Source organism: Rhododendron vialii, chromosome 11a (assembly GCF_030253575.1).
Source record: "Rhododendron vialii isolate Sample 1 chromosome 11a, ASM3025357v1".
Taxonomy (NCBI): Eukaryota; Viridiplantae; Streptophyta; class Magnoliopsida; order Ericales; family Ericaceae; genus Rhododendron; species Rhododendron vialii.
In genome coordinates, this window is record NC_080567.1 from 15,062,358 (window position 1) to 15,079,163 (window position 16,806).

General features: G+C 38.8%; 1 protein-coding gene and 1 long non-coding RNA gene across 3 annotated transcripts; both read right to left on the reverse strand.

Moving 5' to 3' along the window:
• Nucleotides 1-856: 856 nt before the first annotated feature.
• On the reverse strand, nt 857-9,320 carry LOC131308386 (uncharacterized protein At1g32220, chloroplastic). Of its 2 annotated transcripts, none has more exons than XM_058335301.1 (7): nt 9,151-9,320; nt 3,922-4,024; nt 3,732-3,820; nt 3,497-3,552; nt 2,592-2,738; nt 1,734-1,859; nt 857-1,359 (listed from the first exon to the last, which is right to left on the reverse strand). In XM_058335301.1, the coding sequence occupies exons 1-7, from the start codon at nt 9,261-9,263 to the stop codon at nt 1,079-1,081; spliced, it is 915 nt and encodes a 304-aa protein (XP_058191284.1). In that variant the 5' UTR covers nt 9,264-9,320; the 3' UTR covers nt 857-1,078. The 2 variants fall into 2 exon arrangements, with proteins under 2 accessions (XP_058191284.1, XP_058191285.1); XM_058335302.1 differs by having other exon boundaries at nt 3,922-4,015; nt 9,151-9,316.
• A 5,416-nt stretch (nt 9,321-14,736) lies between these two features.
• Nucleotides 14,737-16,398, reverse strand: LOC131307730 (uncharacterized). Its single transcript, XR_009194207.1, has 3 exons — nt 16,080-16,398; nt 15,404-15,430; nt 14,737-14,965 (listed from the first exon to the last, which is right to left on the reverse strand). It is a non-coding gene; the product is annotated as an uncharacterized LOC131307730 (long non-coding RNA).
• Between the last annotated feature and the right edge of the window lie 408 nt (nt 16,399-16,806).

Genomic DNA, 16,806 nt, shown 5'->3' on the forward strand with positions numbered 1-16,806 from the left:
AAACCTATCCCATTTGAACTTCAGACCTTGTCTTGTAAGTTCTACTCCTCTTTTCTCCCTCTATCTACGACAGTGGCCGGCACAAGACAGCAACAAATCCTTGCGCATCTCACTCTACGAAGACAAAATCTTGATGTGTTTCAGGTCTAAACAAATTTAAACTCCAGATCTCTTTGCTAAGTCTAATCTCTCTTTTAGTTGTTTGATTTTGTTATTCGTGGCTATTTTTGGGCTTCTATCATTTTTTGCAAACCTGGCGTGAATGTGAAATTTTTTTCTTTTGAAAACCGATTGAACCGACTGAAACTTAAGTGCTCAACTACACGCCGAACCGACTGTTGCTAGAGTTGTATCCAACACCATTTTCATTTTATGGGTCATGAATAAATGCCATTATAGCATGTCTTTCACCTAATTTTCGGCCGTTTAAAAAAAAAATGTCTTTCACCTGCGACGGAGAATCTATATTTCACTTCAAACAGGCCCTAATTATCAATTGTGGAGACTGGAGCCCTTGAAGGCAACTGCTTTCAAGTGGAAACAGTATAAAAAAATAAATGACACTCCAGAGGGCTGTTTTTAGCATTTTCTAAAATAAATTAATGTTGATTACTCCAAAAAATCAAATTTTCCCGGAATATCTTTTTCCCGTAAAAGTACTTTCTGGTATAAAAGATTAGTGTAACTGAAAAATAATTTTGAAAACAAAATTGAGTCTTAACCATAAGAAAAAAATGTGAAGTCAACACAGTTTTTTTCCTTTTTCTTTTTTTTTTTTTTTTGTCTTTAGTAAGATTTGATCCATTGTTTAATATTCTGGAGCAGAAACTGAAAATACAAAGGAAAAAACAGCAGAAAAAAAGCTGACTAGTGAGACATCAAATGGAGGCTAAGCCAATGCAAGTGCCAGCTGCAAAAATTTTGCCCCAAAGAATTTGTATAAGCAAATTCAAAAGGCTTTACATCAGACAAGACATAAATGTGCTTTTTGCAAAGGGTTACGAAGCCAAGAACTTAATGTTACTTGGACCTGCTTGAAAGATATCTGTATAGGTGGTTGGTTCTTTAGGAGTCTGTATCAAACCCTCACTTTGGTTGCAGCCTCCTTGATTTGCTCTATCGTAAAAACGCCGAAGAAATCATCATCGACGACTCCATTTATGGCTGCAAGTGCAACATCGTCAACGCTAACTGGCGGGGCCAAGAATAGGTCAGAACCTGGGAGTGAGCTCAATGGCTTGGTGAAGTTTTCCGTGGCACTCAGGAATCTCTCCAATGGTTGCCCTATCAAATCCAGAGGGATCTCAAATCCATCCACCCGCCTTTTCCCATATATAAAACCTGGTCTTAAGACGACACCTGTCCAGTAGAAAGCATACTATTGAGAAAGTAAATATATTGAAGGAAGCAAATCCAACATCCAACTTCACTAAAAACAAAAAACAGATCGGGCACATTAAAGAGGCAAAAAAATAAAAATTCAGACCCTTCGCTAACTATTGATCATTGGTAAACAGGTTTGAAAAAAAGAAGTGATCATCCAAGAAATACTAAAGAACGTGACTCAAGATAGCTTTATTGGCCTAACAAATACAAACATTTATTAACCACTATTGTTCCTTCGGCATTATAGACAACTGGAACCAATAATAGTCGCTCAACCAGTTTAATGTCATCGATTTTGGGCAGAGAAGAGTGATTCAGTGAAAGCTGTAACGGGATGGTATATTTACCTGAAGTTGGATATTTGGAGAGAACCTCTGATTCTGCTTTCCTTTTCCCTGTGAAGTATCCAGATGAGAGTAGAAATGATGGTAGATTATAATCGTGGACTGAAATGAAGATGAACTTGGGAATTCCTGCAAGGAAAACAGGAATACATACTGGTCAGTGGTCAGTGACTGGCGCATCTCCCATAGAAACATCAAATCAAGTACTCATAGTTAAATGAGAAATGTGAGACTGGAGATGAACAAAATGATGAATCTGGTATAATTACCAAAACCAGAACAACTATTTTATTAAACTCACTGTTTGATACTCTATTGGAAGATTGCTTCAAGCAAGTAAATGATTCACGTAGTCTACTTTGGTTTGGTTTGTTAAGTAGATTCTCTTTTGCAGAATGGAGAAAAATTCTGCGATGAAAGTCTGACATACACAGGTCATCATGTCATTCCACTTCAACCACTAAGGATATATATCTAGATTTCTTTGTTTTTAAACAAGAAAGATAGGTTCATACTATGGGTAATATAGTTGCTTATTTCCTGATTATGACACTTATACCAGGTAGAATGTCTGCCACTCTTCCAAAATGCCTGATGCAAAATAAAACATTGAGACCCCACCATGCACCCAGATAAATGATTGATTCATTGTGCTGTTTAGAGCGAAATCTTACTGCCAACTGATGAGAACAAGATTGATGTACCTATTGAACTCCACATACTAGTGAGGACATTGTTCGGTGGCAATGCATGCAGGAAAAGTGGTTCAATTCCATATTGGTGATTGAGAGGGGGAAAGGAAATTAAGATCCTGAATATTAAATACAGTTCAATGGGAAATAGAAACCAACAATTTCTTACCATAATCCTTTGCAGCAGTTACTGCAACAACATTAGCCTCGCCATTTATCCTTTGCATCTGTTCCTCACTACCAAAACCTCCGATTGTTGAAACCACTGCAGTAGCACCAGGAAGCACTTCATCCCAGTTTGCATAGAAAACATCCCCTGCAAAATGTCACTCTCATTTGAATCCACTACATCCACTCTTTCGAGTAACTCCAGAGTATTTCAAACAATGAGTGGAAACAATCCATTCATCCTTAAAGCAAATTACATGGGGACTGGCATTTCTTGAACACCATGTGAATAAAATCTTCTTTTATTTGAACTATTAAATGTGCAGTTCAGATGCACTGCCCAAAAAGAAAATTGAGAAAAAAATGCCTATGGAAATCAGAAACTTGAAAACTATGCCCTGGCATGGCGTCAGAGTGACAGGCTACACCATATCTCTACTATACCTAAACACTTCAACTCTTCAAGTATCAATACACAGTTTTACACCAATATGTGTCTAGCTAATTTCATCTATGATATTATACATATATTGTCCATCAAACATTTGAAGTGATTTCCATGAATGAAATCGACTGATTTTCCCTAACATCAATGTCGGACCGCTTTTCCACCAACTCTCCTAAAAGCAATTGGTGTTAGGAAGGGTTTCAATTAAGTCTTTTATGGCATTCGACATTGCACCCGTAGGGAGTGACATTATGTAACCAAATCCATGGGGACACTACGGGCCCAACAATCAAGTTAGAGATATTGAAGTATGATCTCTGTTAAACTTACTGAACACTAACTACCTCACTTCACAGAAATTTATCAACCAGCTTGACATATTAACAACTGCTGTCCAAGCAATTAAGTTTTGTAAATTTCATTAAATCCCATTGAAGACAAATATAGAATGAACATGCCTGGCATCCAAGTGACCTGATCTACCCATGGATCTGTGTAAGAAGGACGCCCTGACCTGAAAGCATTCGGAAAAGCATAAGAATTGAAATTTCGGAACACAGCTGAATGCCATACACTTCTTCACAAAATGATCAAAAAGTACTTTTTAAATGCGATGAAACAGATTGAGGAAACAGAAAACGAAAAACACCTAATTTTATAAATGCATGGTATTGCGCATTAACATTCTAACACCTGCTTAGGCTCATGACCTCTATACCCTTGGATACAGCTGCCTTGCATATGGCAGAACCAACAAAACCGCTGCCTCCTAAGACCACAACCTACTAAAAGAAGTATTTTAGCATAATGTAATTTGTTAAACTACCTTAATTTCACAAATTGTTGATGAGCTAAAAAAGTGAAATGAGTCTACACTTCATACCCGCTCAGGCTTAACATCAGCAATGACATCAATCGTAGAAGAGTAACCATCTTCCTTAGTGCTTGCCTCTGCATAGCTGCACTTGACACCAAACCTGCAAAAACTACAACCAGAGTGGGAAACATCAACATCATTCTCTTACATCTGAAACATGTGAATGTAGCAAGCACCAAATTCATTCCCCCCCACCCACACCGCCCCGCCCCCCCCCCCCCCCCCCCCCCCCCCACACACACACACACACAGAGTTGTTCTACAATTTCCACTACGCAAATTAACCATACAAGCTGGGAGTTTAGCATCGAACTTTTGAATAAAATATAATGTAAAGATATCAAAAGCCAAACAAAGATATAAATTTAACATTCAATAAGGATACATTCCAAGGCAGAGAAAAATAAGCTTCCAACACACATGTAAGTAAATATGGTAAGGTAATCTTATTAAGTCACCCCTTTTTCTTCTCTTTTTCATGCTAAAGCAGCATGCGGAAGGAAGTTTATCTACTCGAATAAGATTTAGCAAGACCTCGATCTACAGTGACATTTTTGCAATGTATTGAACTAAAAGAGAAATATGTGATGTATACAGCTCCATCATCATAATTTAACCGATAACACAATGCCAGTTGGCATGTCAAGGTTGTAAAAACCAGGGTTTTCCAAACAATGCAAACAACGTTATACGTGAAGACTTGCACTATAAGAGAAACCGCTTAGCATCTCATTACTAAAAGTAGATTTTTGTTCATAACCAAACAATTTCCAAGCATCATTCACTGGCTAATTCAGAAAGCAACTACAGTTGAAGAAACCATTACCACATTCGGCCATCCATTTATGAGACATGATAGGTTCAGACCAAGGACACCGGTAAGCACTGATTTCCTTCTTGTGAACGAACAGGAGCAGACACAATGGGGTAGCTATGCATATACACACAATCTAGTCAATTCCTCGGACGGTCGGACCTAACAGAATACACTCTTTGTGATTAATGTAGACATACATGTGGTTTGAGCCCCCTTAGGTACAAATCTTGCGTCCGCCACTGTGCATGTGGAAGAATTCAAATGCATTTACCATTCATTTTAGTTTGTTCATTTCTAGCATAGTATTTCTGTTTATGAAAGAGAATAAAAAATTATTAACTTTATAAGAAAGAAGAGTTACATGTAAGAAGCAGCCATCAAAAAGAAAAGACAAAAACATAATATCGCATTTATGTTGCATGTAAGAAGAATTTCCTTCATTCAAGCCTTGAAACCATAGGTGGAATGCCTAAGCATTTTCACCAAGTCTCCCCCAAAATTAGTCCGACAAGTAGAATCATCATTTAACACTGTGATTATGGAAAGATGGATCTTCGGGAGTGCATCATCGAATTTTTGACGCAAAAACTTTAGGTTCTTTCCATACCACCTATGTTTGTTCAAATCCCTCCTGTGTTCTAGTGTTATCCTTAAGTAGACAAGCAAACTGTGCTCCTTGTTAAACGTCATCTTGTAGGGATGAATCTGACCTACAACACGTGCGACGACTGTGATTTTCATATCCCTATCATATAGTATCTACGGAAGCAATGATTGGAGGTCGAAATCATCGAGAAATGCAAGGTCTTGCAATTTTGTTAACCCAACTGGCCACAGAGGTAGAGGCCTCACTAAAAGATATTTTTCTTGAAAACTACATCGTTCCTTAATGAATAAGGCTAACTTACATCGCATAGTCAACATGGTTGCCCAGAAATTTCCTCCTCTACACAACTGGATGCCGAGTGTGTTTTCCCTCTTCAATAACACGGAATATCATCCATATGGGGCATCTCTTTCCATGAGGTTAAGAAATTATGTTTTCTTAATTATTCTCATCCTATCTTCTTTGATAAAAAAGATGGGCCAAACTTGTCTATAAACTGCATAAAATCCAATTGGCCCATCTTGTTTTTATCAAAGAAGATATGATGTGAATAATTGAGAAAGCACAATTTTTTAATCTCACAGGAAGAGATGCCTCCGTATGTATGATACTCCGCGTGATTGAAGAGGGCAACCACACTTGACATCCAATTGAGCAGAGGTGGAAACCTCTGGGAAACCATGTTGACCATGCGAGGTAAGTCGGCCCTTATCCAATGAAGAACTCACCACTTCGGCAGGTACTATATGACAGCGATAGGAAAATCCCAGTCGTCGCACATGTTGGAAGTCAGATTCACCCACTACAAGAAACGGTTCAACAAAGAGCATAGTCTGCCTGCCTACTTAAGAATAACACTAGAGCACAGGAGGGATTTGAACAACCATATGTGGCATGGAAAGAACCTAAATCTTTTGCATCCAAAATACAATGATGCACTCCCGAAGATCCATCTTTCTCTAATCATAGTGCTAAATGATGATTCTACTAGTCAGACTACAAACTTGGAGAAAACGACAAGGCATTCCACCTTTGGTTACAAAGGTTTCCAGGCTTGAATCAAGGAAAGGTTTCTTACATATAACTCTTCTTATAAAGGTAATGTTATGTTTTGGTCTTTCCCTTTTGATAGTTGCTTCTTACATGTAACTTTCTTGCTTTCTGCTGCGGTGAAGGGGACATAAAGGGAAACAATGAAAGATTGGTTCTCCCTGTTAGTTGGTTTATGGGACATCGATATAAGTTAACAAATTGAAATCCTGCTATAATCACACAGTAGTTTTATATCTGGCAATTACTGTTCTAAACTTAAAGCTTTGACTTAATTTGTGCTTGGGAGCTTGGGACTGATTGTGGGTTATCATTCCTCAAACCTCTGAATGCAACCGATGCTCACTAGGACAATATACACATGGTACACTCTAATGCGCAGACCTGTCCATTTAAAAGAAACTGTACTTATCAGTTATGACATTGACACCTACAAGATGAGCTAGATGTGCATATGCAATAACTTTCTTTGCCGTTAAAATGGTGACCTGATTTAGCCTGAATGCGCATGTGTTCACAGTTTCCATGGTTGTTCTGTCTTTGATATATATAGAATTTTGCTTTATTTGTTCAAAATGGTGCAATGCATTATGTAAATGTGTTGTAATCATTTTGTTTGATGATTAAAATGCTACTTTATGCATATCCAACTCCCTATGATGCGAGATATAGTAAAAATGTTCTATGTGACATCACAAATACTGTGTGTGTGTTCCTTTATTTTCTTTCTTTCCACTTTGTCCACATAGTAATGTGGTCAGACTGCATTAAGGCAAATTTAGTAAGCTGGTCCTTGACAAAAGCGGGATGCCTGTTCCTTGCAATACCTGTTGTAGTATCAATGATGTGTATGCAAGGATGAAAAATATATTCTACCATAAAATTTGTATAGAATTTCATGTAGTTTGGGAACAACCTTTTGAATTCCAATTTTTTCATGATGTGCAACAGATTTTTTTAACTTTCACAATGAGCAATTGGTGAAATAGTGATTAATATGTCCAGATTTTACTTTATGTCATCCTTCATGTTTTTAGAATAAGAAAAATAGCATAAAATAAATATCAGCATCTTGCAATCCATTCACCCGCTGGTAAAGGGTCTAGGAGAAGAGCGAAAGAAAGAAAATAAGAAAAAACAGTAGAAAATAAGGAGACATGGAGGTTGTCTTTTCCTTTTTCGTCGAGAGTAAGAAGCCCAGAAACGTCTACATCTACAGGTCTTTCATGTCCAACACATGAAATTATGCGTCCGAATATTCAATTATTTTTTCTGAGTCAAACACATTTTGGACAGGCCCCGACACGTACCCGAAACACATCGGACCAGTATCAGACACGTTTTGGGACGTTATGTAATTTTTAAAACTTGAAATGGAGTAACAATGTACTATTTGAGATATGAACCACATTTAAAACCAATATCAAATTGATGGAAACACAATCCGCTATTCTCATTTTTTCATTGGACTTTTCATCTTTAATTTGGAAAATTTTAATTTTTTTCATATGATAATGAATATACATATATATATATATATATATATATATATATATTTATTTATTTATTTATGTACTTAACGTATCCCCCAACGTGTCCGTGTCCTAGTTTTTGGAAAAAACACTGTCCGCGTATCCGTGTCATGTCCGTGTCCGTGTCCCATATCCATATCCATGCTTCTTATGACTGTGTATGTATTTTTCCTTCTTTGTCAAGGCTGTTAGGGTCTTCTGAACAATGCAAAAATGGATTAGGTACAAAAACTTTGATGTTATACGTGAAACCGCTTAGCCAGCTCATTACTGAAAGTAGATTTTTGTGCATAACCAAACAATTTTTAAGCATCATTCACTGGCTATTTGAGAAAGCAACTACAGCAGAAGAAACAATTACTACATCCGGCCATACATTTTACATGACACAATGATTTAGACCAAGGACCCCGGTGAGCACTGATTTCCTTTCTTGTGAATGAACAGGGGCAAACACAAGGGGGTAGCTATGCATATAAACACAATCTAGTTCCTCGGACCTAGCATAAATACACTCTTTGTTCCTAATGTAGACATACATGTGGTTTGAGCCCCCATCAGGTACAACTTTTGCATCCGCCACTGTGCATAGGAAGAATCCAAATGCATTTACCATTCATTTTAGTTTGTTCATCTCTAGCATAGTATTTCTGTTTATGAAAAAAGAATAAAAAAAATATTTTGAGAAATGAGATATGCACCTGCAAACTAAACTAAACTCTTCGGTGCCAATCGTTCGCCCATTTGATTTACCGTGTATCTCTATCCTATCCCTAAGACTACGTGTGAATTCGGACAGAGATGGAGAGAGAGAGAGAGAGAGAGAGAGAGAGAGAGAGAGAGAGAGAGAGAGAGAGAGAGATCCAATTGCTCTTTAATTCTCCAATGGAAATTTGTTATAACTGGAATTATTTGCTTTCACCATCAACAACTAAAAGATTATTAATAGGTTGCTTCAATAGATGAAGTTACCTAAAAAACTAATAAATGTTTAACCAGCAGCAGCGGAAAAGATAAACAGACAAACTTCCCATAAAGGCATCAAAACTAAAAAGTAATGGGAAATGATTCATCACAGCCCACTACTGAGTAAAAACCAAACAAAAATCACAAGAAAATCGCAGAGAGAAAGAACAGCGACAATCCCACAGTAAACGCATATGCTTTATATAGGTACGTTATATATAGGGAGAGAGAGAGAGAGAGAGAGAGAGAGAGAGAGAGCTCACCGAATATTGGAGGGGAATGGGAAATGCAAGGAGGGGCGGCAAGGGAAGGAAGCAGCTCTCTTGAGAGAAGGAGGAGGAGTGGAAATTGCGGCGAAGGACGAGAGGGACGACATACCAGCTGCGGAGAGAGAGAGAGAGAGAGAGAGAGAGAGACTGGTGAAGTGAAATTGGACGGGGGATTTTTATTATTAGCATCCCATTTGTTTGTTTAATTCCAAAATCTTCCGGGATTTTTTCGGTGCCGGGTGATACATTTGGGTCGTTCAATGTATTTTTGACATTGAACAGTTCAGATTAAAAATCTCTTTCTTCTCTCCTCTCATTCCCACTTTCTCTCTTCTTCTATTTTCTCTAAATCCAAGCCGTCCAAAATTATAATAGATGGCTTGGATATGCTGAGCAGACATCACAAAATATCCACCCGACGCTGAAAAATTCTTCCTGATTATTGCCCGAAACGAATTAATTTCACTGAAACCCCCATGGATTCCATTGTCACACTTTAACTCCATCCTATTTTGTCTAATAAGTAAAATAGCTTATTTTTTTGTTTTTATTAAAAAAATTCGTATTTGTATATTTTTTTGTATATTATTGTTTTATCATAATGATAAGAATTTAAAAATTAAAAAATTATGATCGAAATTCAAATTATTTAAAAGACTAAAAAAAATCACACTGACACTCCCAATCAGACAATGTAATTCTGTTAAATGCCCTATTGGAGTAACTCAAACACCCCTTAATTCATTTTCCTTCATATTCATTCATTTTTTTACGCCCCCCTTCACCTTTTTCCTTTACCCAAACCCAGCTCTCCTTTCTTAATATCGGCCCCAAATTTTTGATGCAATCATGTAAATCACTTTTTCTTTTTTTTTTTTTGCCATATTTTATAGTCAGCAGGGATTAGCGGGATAGTTAGATTAGCACTAGGAGAGTTCAATAGCTTTTCATAGCTCTGGGTCCCAACCGCCCCCAAGGGGCCTCGAACCTCTGCCTCCTGAATGGAGGAGGGGGTAGGTTGCCAACTGCACTAGGCAATGGAACCTCATTGGATGGGGTGATTCTTAGACATTTTTTTTGTGTGCGGTAGTTTTTCATTTTTGCTACGGAAATAAGTAACATACGATTCTACTAGTCCTTGGGAACATCGTAGCGACGGATAATTAAGAATTAATAGGTCGTAGCTTTCCTTCTGAATCAAGCCAAAAAGACCTCCCAAACTCCATTCCTTCACAAGTGTGTCTTCACTTCTAACTGCGCACTCATATGATCTTCACCGAGAGAGAGAAGCATTCGGTGGAACCGGTGAACTACGAGGTCAGGTAATTGTTCGGGCACTACTGCATGGAAGGCGATCAATCTAGTCTAGTAGGCTCTCTCTCTCACCAACAACAAGGGGTGGGTTGTACGGCTTATGGGAAAAATGATTGGAAGGATAGGGACAGCGATACAACGGTTATTGGATTGGTCAAACAAACGGGATATAAAAAGTATGATCTATTCCTATGTTCCGCCACCTTCTCCGACAATAATTATTGGATCGGTCAAACAAACGAGATATAAAAAGTTTGATCTATTCCTATGTTCCGTCGCCTTCTTCGACAATAAGAAAGAGCCCTTCCTTAGCTTTTGGTTTCGCCCATTTAAAAAAGAAAAAAGAAAATCATTGTCATTTGATGCGCTATTGCAAATTAAATGGGCAAGTGTCACCAAAAGCTATCTACTCATGTGAAGGAATGGTAATTTTTTCCCGTTGTCAAATTCATGATAATAGACTCATAGATGATACAATAACAGTTAGATTAACAGTTAATCGGCAAGAAAGAAAGAAAAGAGAGTAGACAAGCCAATGACCACCAACAGGTTGTACATTGATCCTATGCTATACTTCGTCTTGGTTGGTTGCAAGTAAATTTTGTTTGTTACAGTAGCATTTTGTAATGTTGAGTTCTTGGTTTGTAATGTCTTGCTAGACAAAGAAGGATGTTGACGGCATTAAACCGAGATTGATGTTAGTTAACTTATCGAAATTACTTTTTTGATATGCTGATCAGCTATAGATCAAAATTCTAGGAGATATGGTGTGACCGATGGAGGTGACGGTAGGTTGTGGAGAATGTTGCGGGACGGTAGTTGTGTCACGGGAGTTGGTAGCGTAAACAGATTTGTGGTAGTGACACGAGATATGTGGGCCAGTGGCTGCAGTAGCCATTTGTGGTGAGAACGGTGGTGGCATGATGCGCGCCATGACCAAATGAATTGTAATGCGAAGGTTCATTCCAAAGAGCAAAATATAGCCCAAGTAGTACAGTAATAATGATTTGCACTCCGCTTTCTACCGTGCTTAAATGAATTTGTGTTAAACAAAGTGTTAGATTGGAATAAAAAAGTTTGAAATGTTTCCTCAGTGACTCCAAAAATCCACCTTCCTCGTTCACGTTATTCTGATTGAAATTTACAATTTTGCGTTATTTCAAAGAAAGACAACAAACTTTTTATCGCATTCGACCTCATTGTGGAATTTAAATTGACCTTTCACTCAAACGACCAAACATATTGTTTACATCCGTTTTTAGCACCCAGTTCTAGACGGGCGCTGGGAGGCCATTTAATTGAAGTTCAATTAAATTGGGCCAAGAAATATATTTATTTAAACCAAAGTTAACGGCCCAAGGCAGGAATAATTGGGATAATTGGGCCCAATTGATTTCAGTTTGATTTTGGGCTTGAGTTTGAGAGTTTTGGCCCTATTTGCGGTAAGAATTCAGTTGGCCCATGACTTCTTTAAGTTTGTTAAATGTTAGTGTGGGCTAAATATGTTAGCAGGCCATTTAATTTAATTAAATGGCCCATTACCCAAGTGACCACGGAAAAAGGAATGAGCTGGCCCACTATTTGTCAACAGCCCATGAAATTAGGAAATGGAGGAGGCCCATTATCTTCCTAACTGCCCATGATCAAGAATTAGCACATGGGTAAATATCATTTACCTCCAATAACCACCCATGATCCCATAAAATATGTTAGTGGGTAGTTATTGTGGACACTTGGTAGCATCTAGAGCCAACTCGGGACACATGTCAACTCGTGGTGAAGGCGGGAAATTTAGCTCAGATCTGGACTAGTGCAGCATTTGCCTATAAATACTAGTTCACAAGATGAAAAAAGGGTCCACACACCAATCAAGCTCAACGCTTAAACCAAAATCTTCTCAGCGAAGCAATTATCTCATTTCTATCTCTCTTGTACCCTCAACTTTTTTATTACGATATAGTAAAGTTATTCCGTCTTTCTTGTATCCCCAACTTTATTATTACGACATAATAAAATTATTCTAAATTGTTACTTCTTTTCCTACACGGTTAGGAAATTATTAAGTCCTCGCTCGTAAAGGCAAAACCACGAACCAACACTGCAATCTAGCCCTTAGGTTTGCAGCACGATCGCTCTTACAGATTCGAAGTCAGAAAAGGGGCACTCAATCCTTTACGTTGGATGCGACAAGTCTTGGCATGCCCGCTCAGTCCTTGAGCCATTTCGGAGCTGAAACAATTTTTGGCACGCCCGGTGGGACCTTAATCGTCTAAGGGTTTTATTATGGCAAGAAAGCAACAGCAGCAGCAACAATCAGATCCACCCATCCTGGATCTACCACAGAGTCCTAAGGGAGTGGCAATTGACGTGCCATTATTCGAGGAAGCTAGTCCTCAGATCAGCGCTCAAGATCTTAGCGACGCTACTGACAGCGTCAAAAATTATATATTTTTGGCAGGACATGAGATCTTCCGCGATGTGACACTTTCAATCTTACAATCGTTCTCTTAGTCCTTGGAACCTCTGACCGTAGCAGTCAACAAAATGGTTGCTACGCTTACAGAGAGGCTATTGCTCGCTCCTCAGCAGTAGGGCTTTCCACAGGTTGGTGTTTATGGCAACGGTCAAGACCAAGCTGGCTTATTAGGGGTACCTCCCCCTCCTCAAATATTTTACCATGCTACCTCATCTAGTAGCCCTGCACTCGGGGGGCAAAAGGAGAAGGGAGTCGTGATTGGAGGAGCCTAGTCGCCTCCAGTAAATAACGATCAAAGGTTTGTTTTGGTTAAAGATCTGAACAAACCTGACAAGACGGACAAAAGGCCTTTGCAAGGAGGCCAGGGCTCTAGAAAGGACAAAGGAGTTACCCATACTCCTCAAAGCTCTAATACTCGAGGGGCAAGTCCAGCCCAGAACTAACAAGCACAAGAGACACACTCGCAGCCGCCTCCTGTACCAGACCTAGCTATGGGAAGGGATCAAGTCCTGAACTTGCTCCAGGAGCAGTTAGGGCCTGGTTTCAGACCTTTGGGAAGGCCAATGTATAGGAAGCCTCATACCGAGGAGGTGGACAATACACCTTTCTCAAAGGGCTATAGAGTTTCAGAATTTCAGACCTTCAATGGTGAAAGTGCGCAGTCAACAGTGGAGCACATTGTCAGGTTTCAAGTTCAATGTGGAGAGGCTGGCATCATTGATGCTCTAAAGTTGAGGCTCTTTCCCAATTCTTTTACTGGGACAACCTTCACTTGGTACATCAACTTGTAACCTAACTCAGTGCAGACCTGGGCGCAGTTGGAGGAGATGTTCCACCAGTAGTTCTATAGGGTAGAACCAGAAGTGACGTTGGCAGACCTGTCATGCTATCGTCAAACCCATTTAGAATCCGTGGAGTCCTTCCTCTTACGTTTCAAGACGGCTCAATTCAAGTACAAGATAGTCCTTCTAAAGGCCGAATACGTGTGTATAGCATTAAATGGCTTGGGCTTTGAAATGAAGAAGAAGTTCTATGGGACAGAATTCAAAGACTTGTTTAAATTATCCTCTAAGGCTTCTCATTATGAAAAGTTTTTGGCAGAGGAGCAGAACAGGAAGACAGCATCCAAAAGAACGTATTACCGTGACCCTAATTACAAGGTTGCTGCAGTGGAAACAAAGGCAGATCCAGACGTGCAGTGGCTGAAATCATCAACAAAAAGCCATATGTTTGCAAGGCCTTTGTCAAAATGGAGCCCACAAAGCAACCAGTCCAAAACACTTTTAATAGGCCAACCAGGGCTTATACTTTTGACGTTGGTAGGGCTGAAGCCATTTTTGATCAACTTCTAGCCGACAAGCTGCTCAAACTGCCCTTTGGCCACAAGATTCCAACTCTGGAAGAACTGAAGGGCAAAGAGTATTGTAAGTACCACAACTCTTGGAGTCATACAACTAATAACTGCATAGTATTTAGAAATGATATCCAGGACAAAATTGACTGGGGGGAGTTCAAATTTCCTGAGAAGGACAAGCAGTTCATGAGGGTCGACGGCAATCCTTTCCCCTCAAGGCTGGGTACAAATATGGTCTCTGTTGACATAAGATGCATGCCTAGGAATGTTCCTAGGCAGAAGATAAGTTTGGGAGCCCTTTCCAGAACAGCTTTGTCACGACCTTGACCCATCCCTGTAGGTCTTAGCTATAACAAAGCGCCGGTGAAACCATCACCAAGGCCATATCAAAGATATGACAACTTATAATCATATAATTTATAGGGACAAAAGTGCGTAATCAATGGAAGCATGTCCTGTGCAGTCCAATATATAACGACAACCTACATTTACAAAGGACTAAAATCCTTGAATACACCTCAGAGCTATGCTTAATTAAAAGGTTTAGCAAACTACTTACAATGATTACATAATTTTAAAGTAATCAGAATACAACTCCTATCCATGAAATAATCATATGATCCGACTCCACAACACAAGTGCCATGCCATCTAAATCTTTAATTCCTGAAAGGTGGAAAAAAAAAACACACAAGCTAACACTCGTATGAGTGACCAATACATAATTTACATGCTCTCCATGGACAATGCAAAATAATTTGATAGTATTTCAAAACAAAGAACTCAAATCTATAAGCCAAATATAATGCACATTCCGCTATTCAAAATTCAAAAGCTACTAGGCGTCCCCGGTAGTGGATAAGCCAGACATCTACGCATTATCCCAAAATACACACCAACCTCAAACACCATTGCTAGCCATTAAGCCGTCCCCTAGCAAGACCGGACATTGGGAATGCCATTAAATAGATTCACAAATATTTCACAAATGGATCCACCTTCCATTGTTATTCTATGGAGTACACAATTTATAAAACTTGTTCAAATAAACTTGTTAAGGAAAATAAGTTCAAAACCATGTAATTTAGGTATTAAATCACTCACCTCGATCCAAGCTTTCACACAAGTCCCCTACATAAACATACAAGACAATTATAATTAAGATTCAATGAAATATATTTAAATTTCTAAATTCTCTCATTAGACCATCCCCAGTAACTTAACTAAAGGTCTCACCTAGTTGAAAGTCAGAACCTAACATAACCCCAAAATTGGTACGTGTTCTAGAACCAGCCTGTGATACTTTGCTATATTATTTAATAGCATTGGAATTAGATGCTGAGACCACCTCCATTGGAAAGTAGACTTTCAGGGCATCAATCTCAATATAAAATTTACTCTAATCGGAGTCCGAGCGACAAAGATATGCTTATCCGAAGTTGGGATTGTAATCTGTATTGTTCTGTGATTTTTCCTAAAATCCGAACCTAACTCTTCAAAACTCATATCGAAGTCATACAAAAGCTTCATTAAAACACACCCAAACTTGTAGTTATCAAGAGCTACTCCTAACCCAAGCAAATCATGTTCCAAGCAAGTCTAAACCACCAAATTCAAAGGATTTAACATCAGATTTCTTAAGTTCTTTAGGAACTCAACCCAAAACCTAATTCATGAGATCCACCGCCCCCAATTACTTGAAGAACCTGGAACTATTAACCAACGTATGGAATTGAACTACCTAAAACATGAAATTCATCAACTAAAACATGGGATTTACCTATTGAATCTTCAATTAATCCACTCACAAGCTCCTTCTGATTTCCCTCTCCTTCTCCTCTTCTTCTTCTACTTCCTGCTCTTGCCGAACTCTCTCTCTCTCTCTCTCAACCGGTGGAGATAGGAACGAAGTGGAATGAATAACACGTATAACCCTCTTCTTGTTTTATCAGGCTCTAAGGAATATTTTCGGGTGTGCATGTGCTCATGGGTTATCATATGCTCCTCCCTTAAGTACGGATAGATTTAAGTCATTGGCTCACGTAATTAATCAAGGCACAACACTGGGTCATATTCCAAGCACCACTAAGGTCAAGGGTATTACACCCTCCCCTACTTATGAGAGTTTGCTCCTCCAAACTTAACTTACCTTAGGTTTACTAAAGGTACGGATATTCGTGCTGTATATTTTCTCTACTTAAGGGAGTTTGGTCCACCATAACTTTATTAACGGTCTAACGGAAAAAAAAAAAAAAAATTCTTTCCTTCGAACAATGATTTCAGCAAGCCACTCAAGAAAGCTCATGTTCTTCATATGTCCAATAGAAAGATTCCTAGGATAGCAATGTAATAGTTTTCAAGTGTCATGCACATTAAGCAATTCTAGTGGCAAAGGTAATCAACAACTAACACCCCTAACTTTCAATACAAAAGATTCACCGTCACGCTTTACACAGCCTATGTATCTCAAACGATCTTGGTACCTCATTAACACCCAATACACAGTT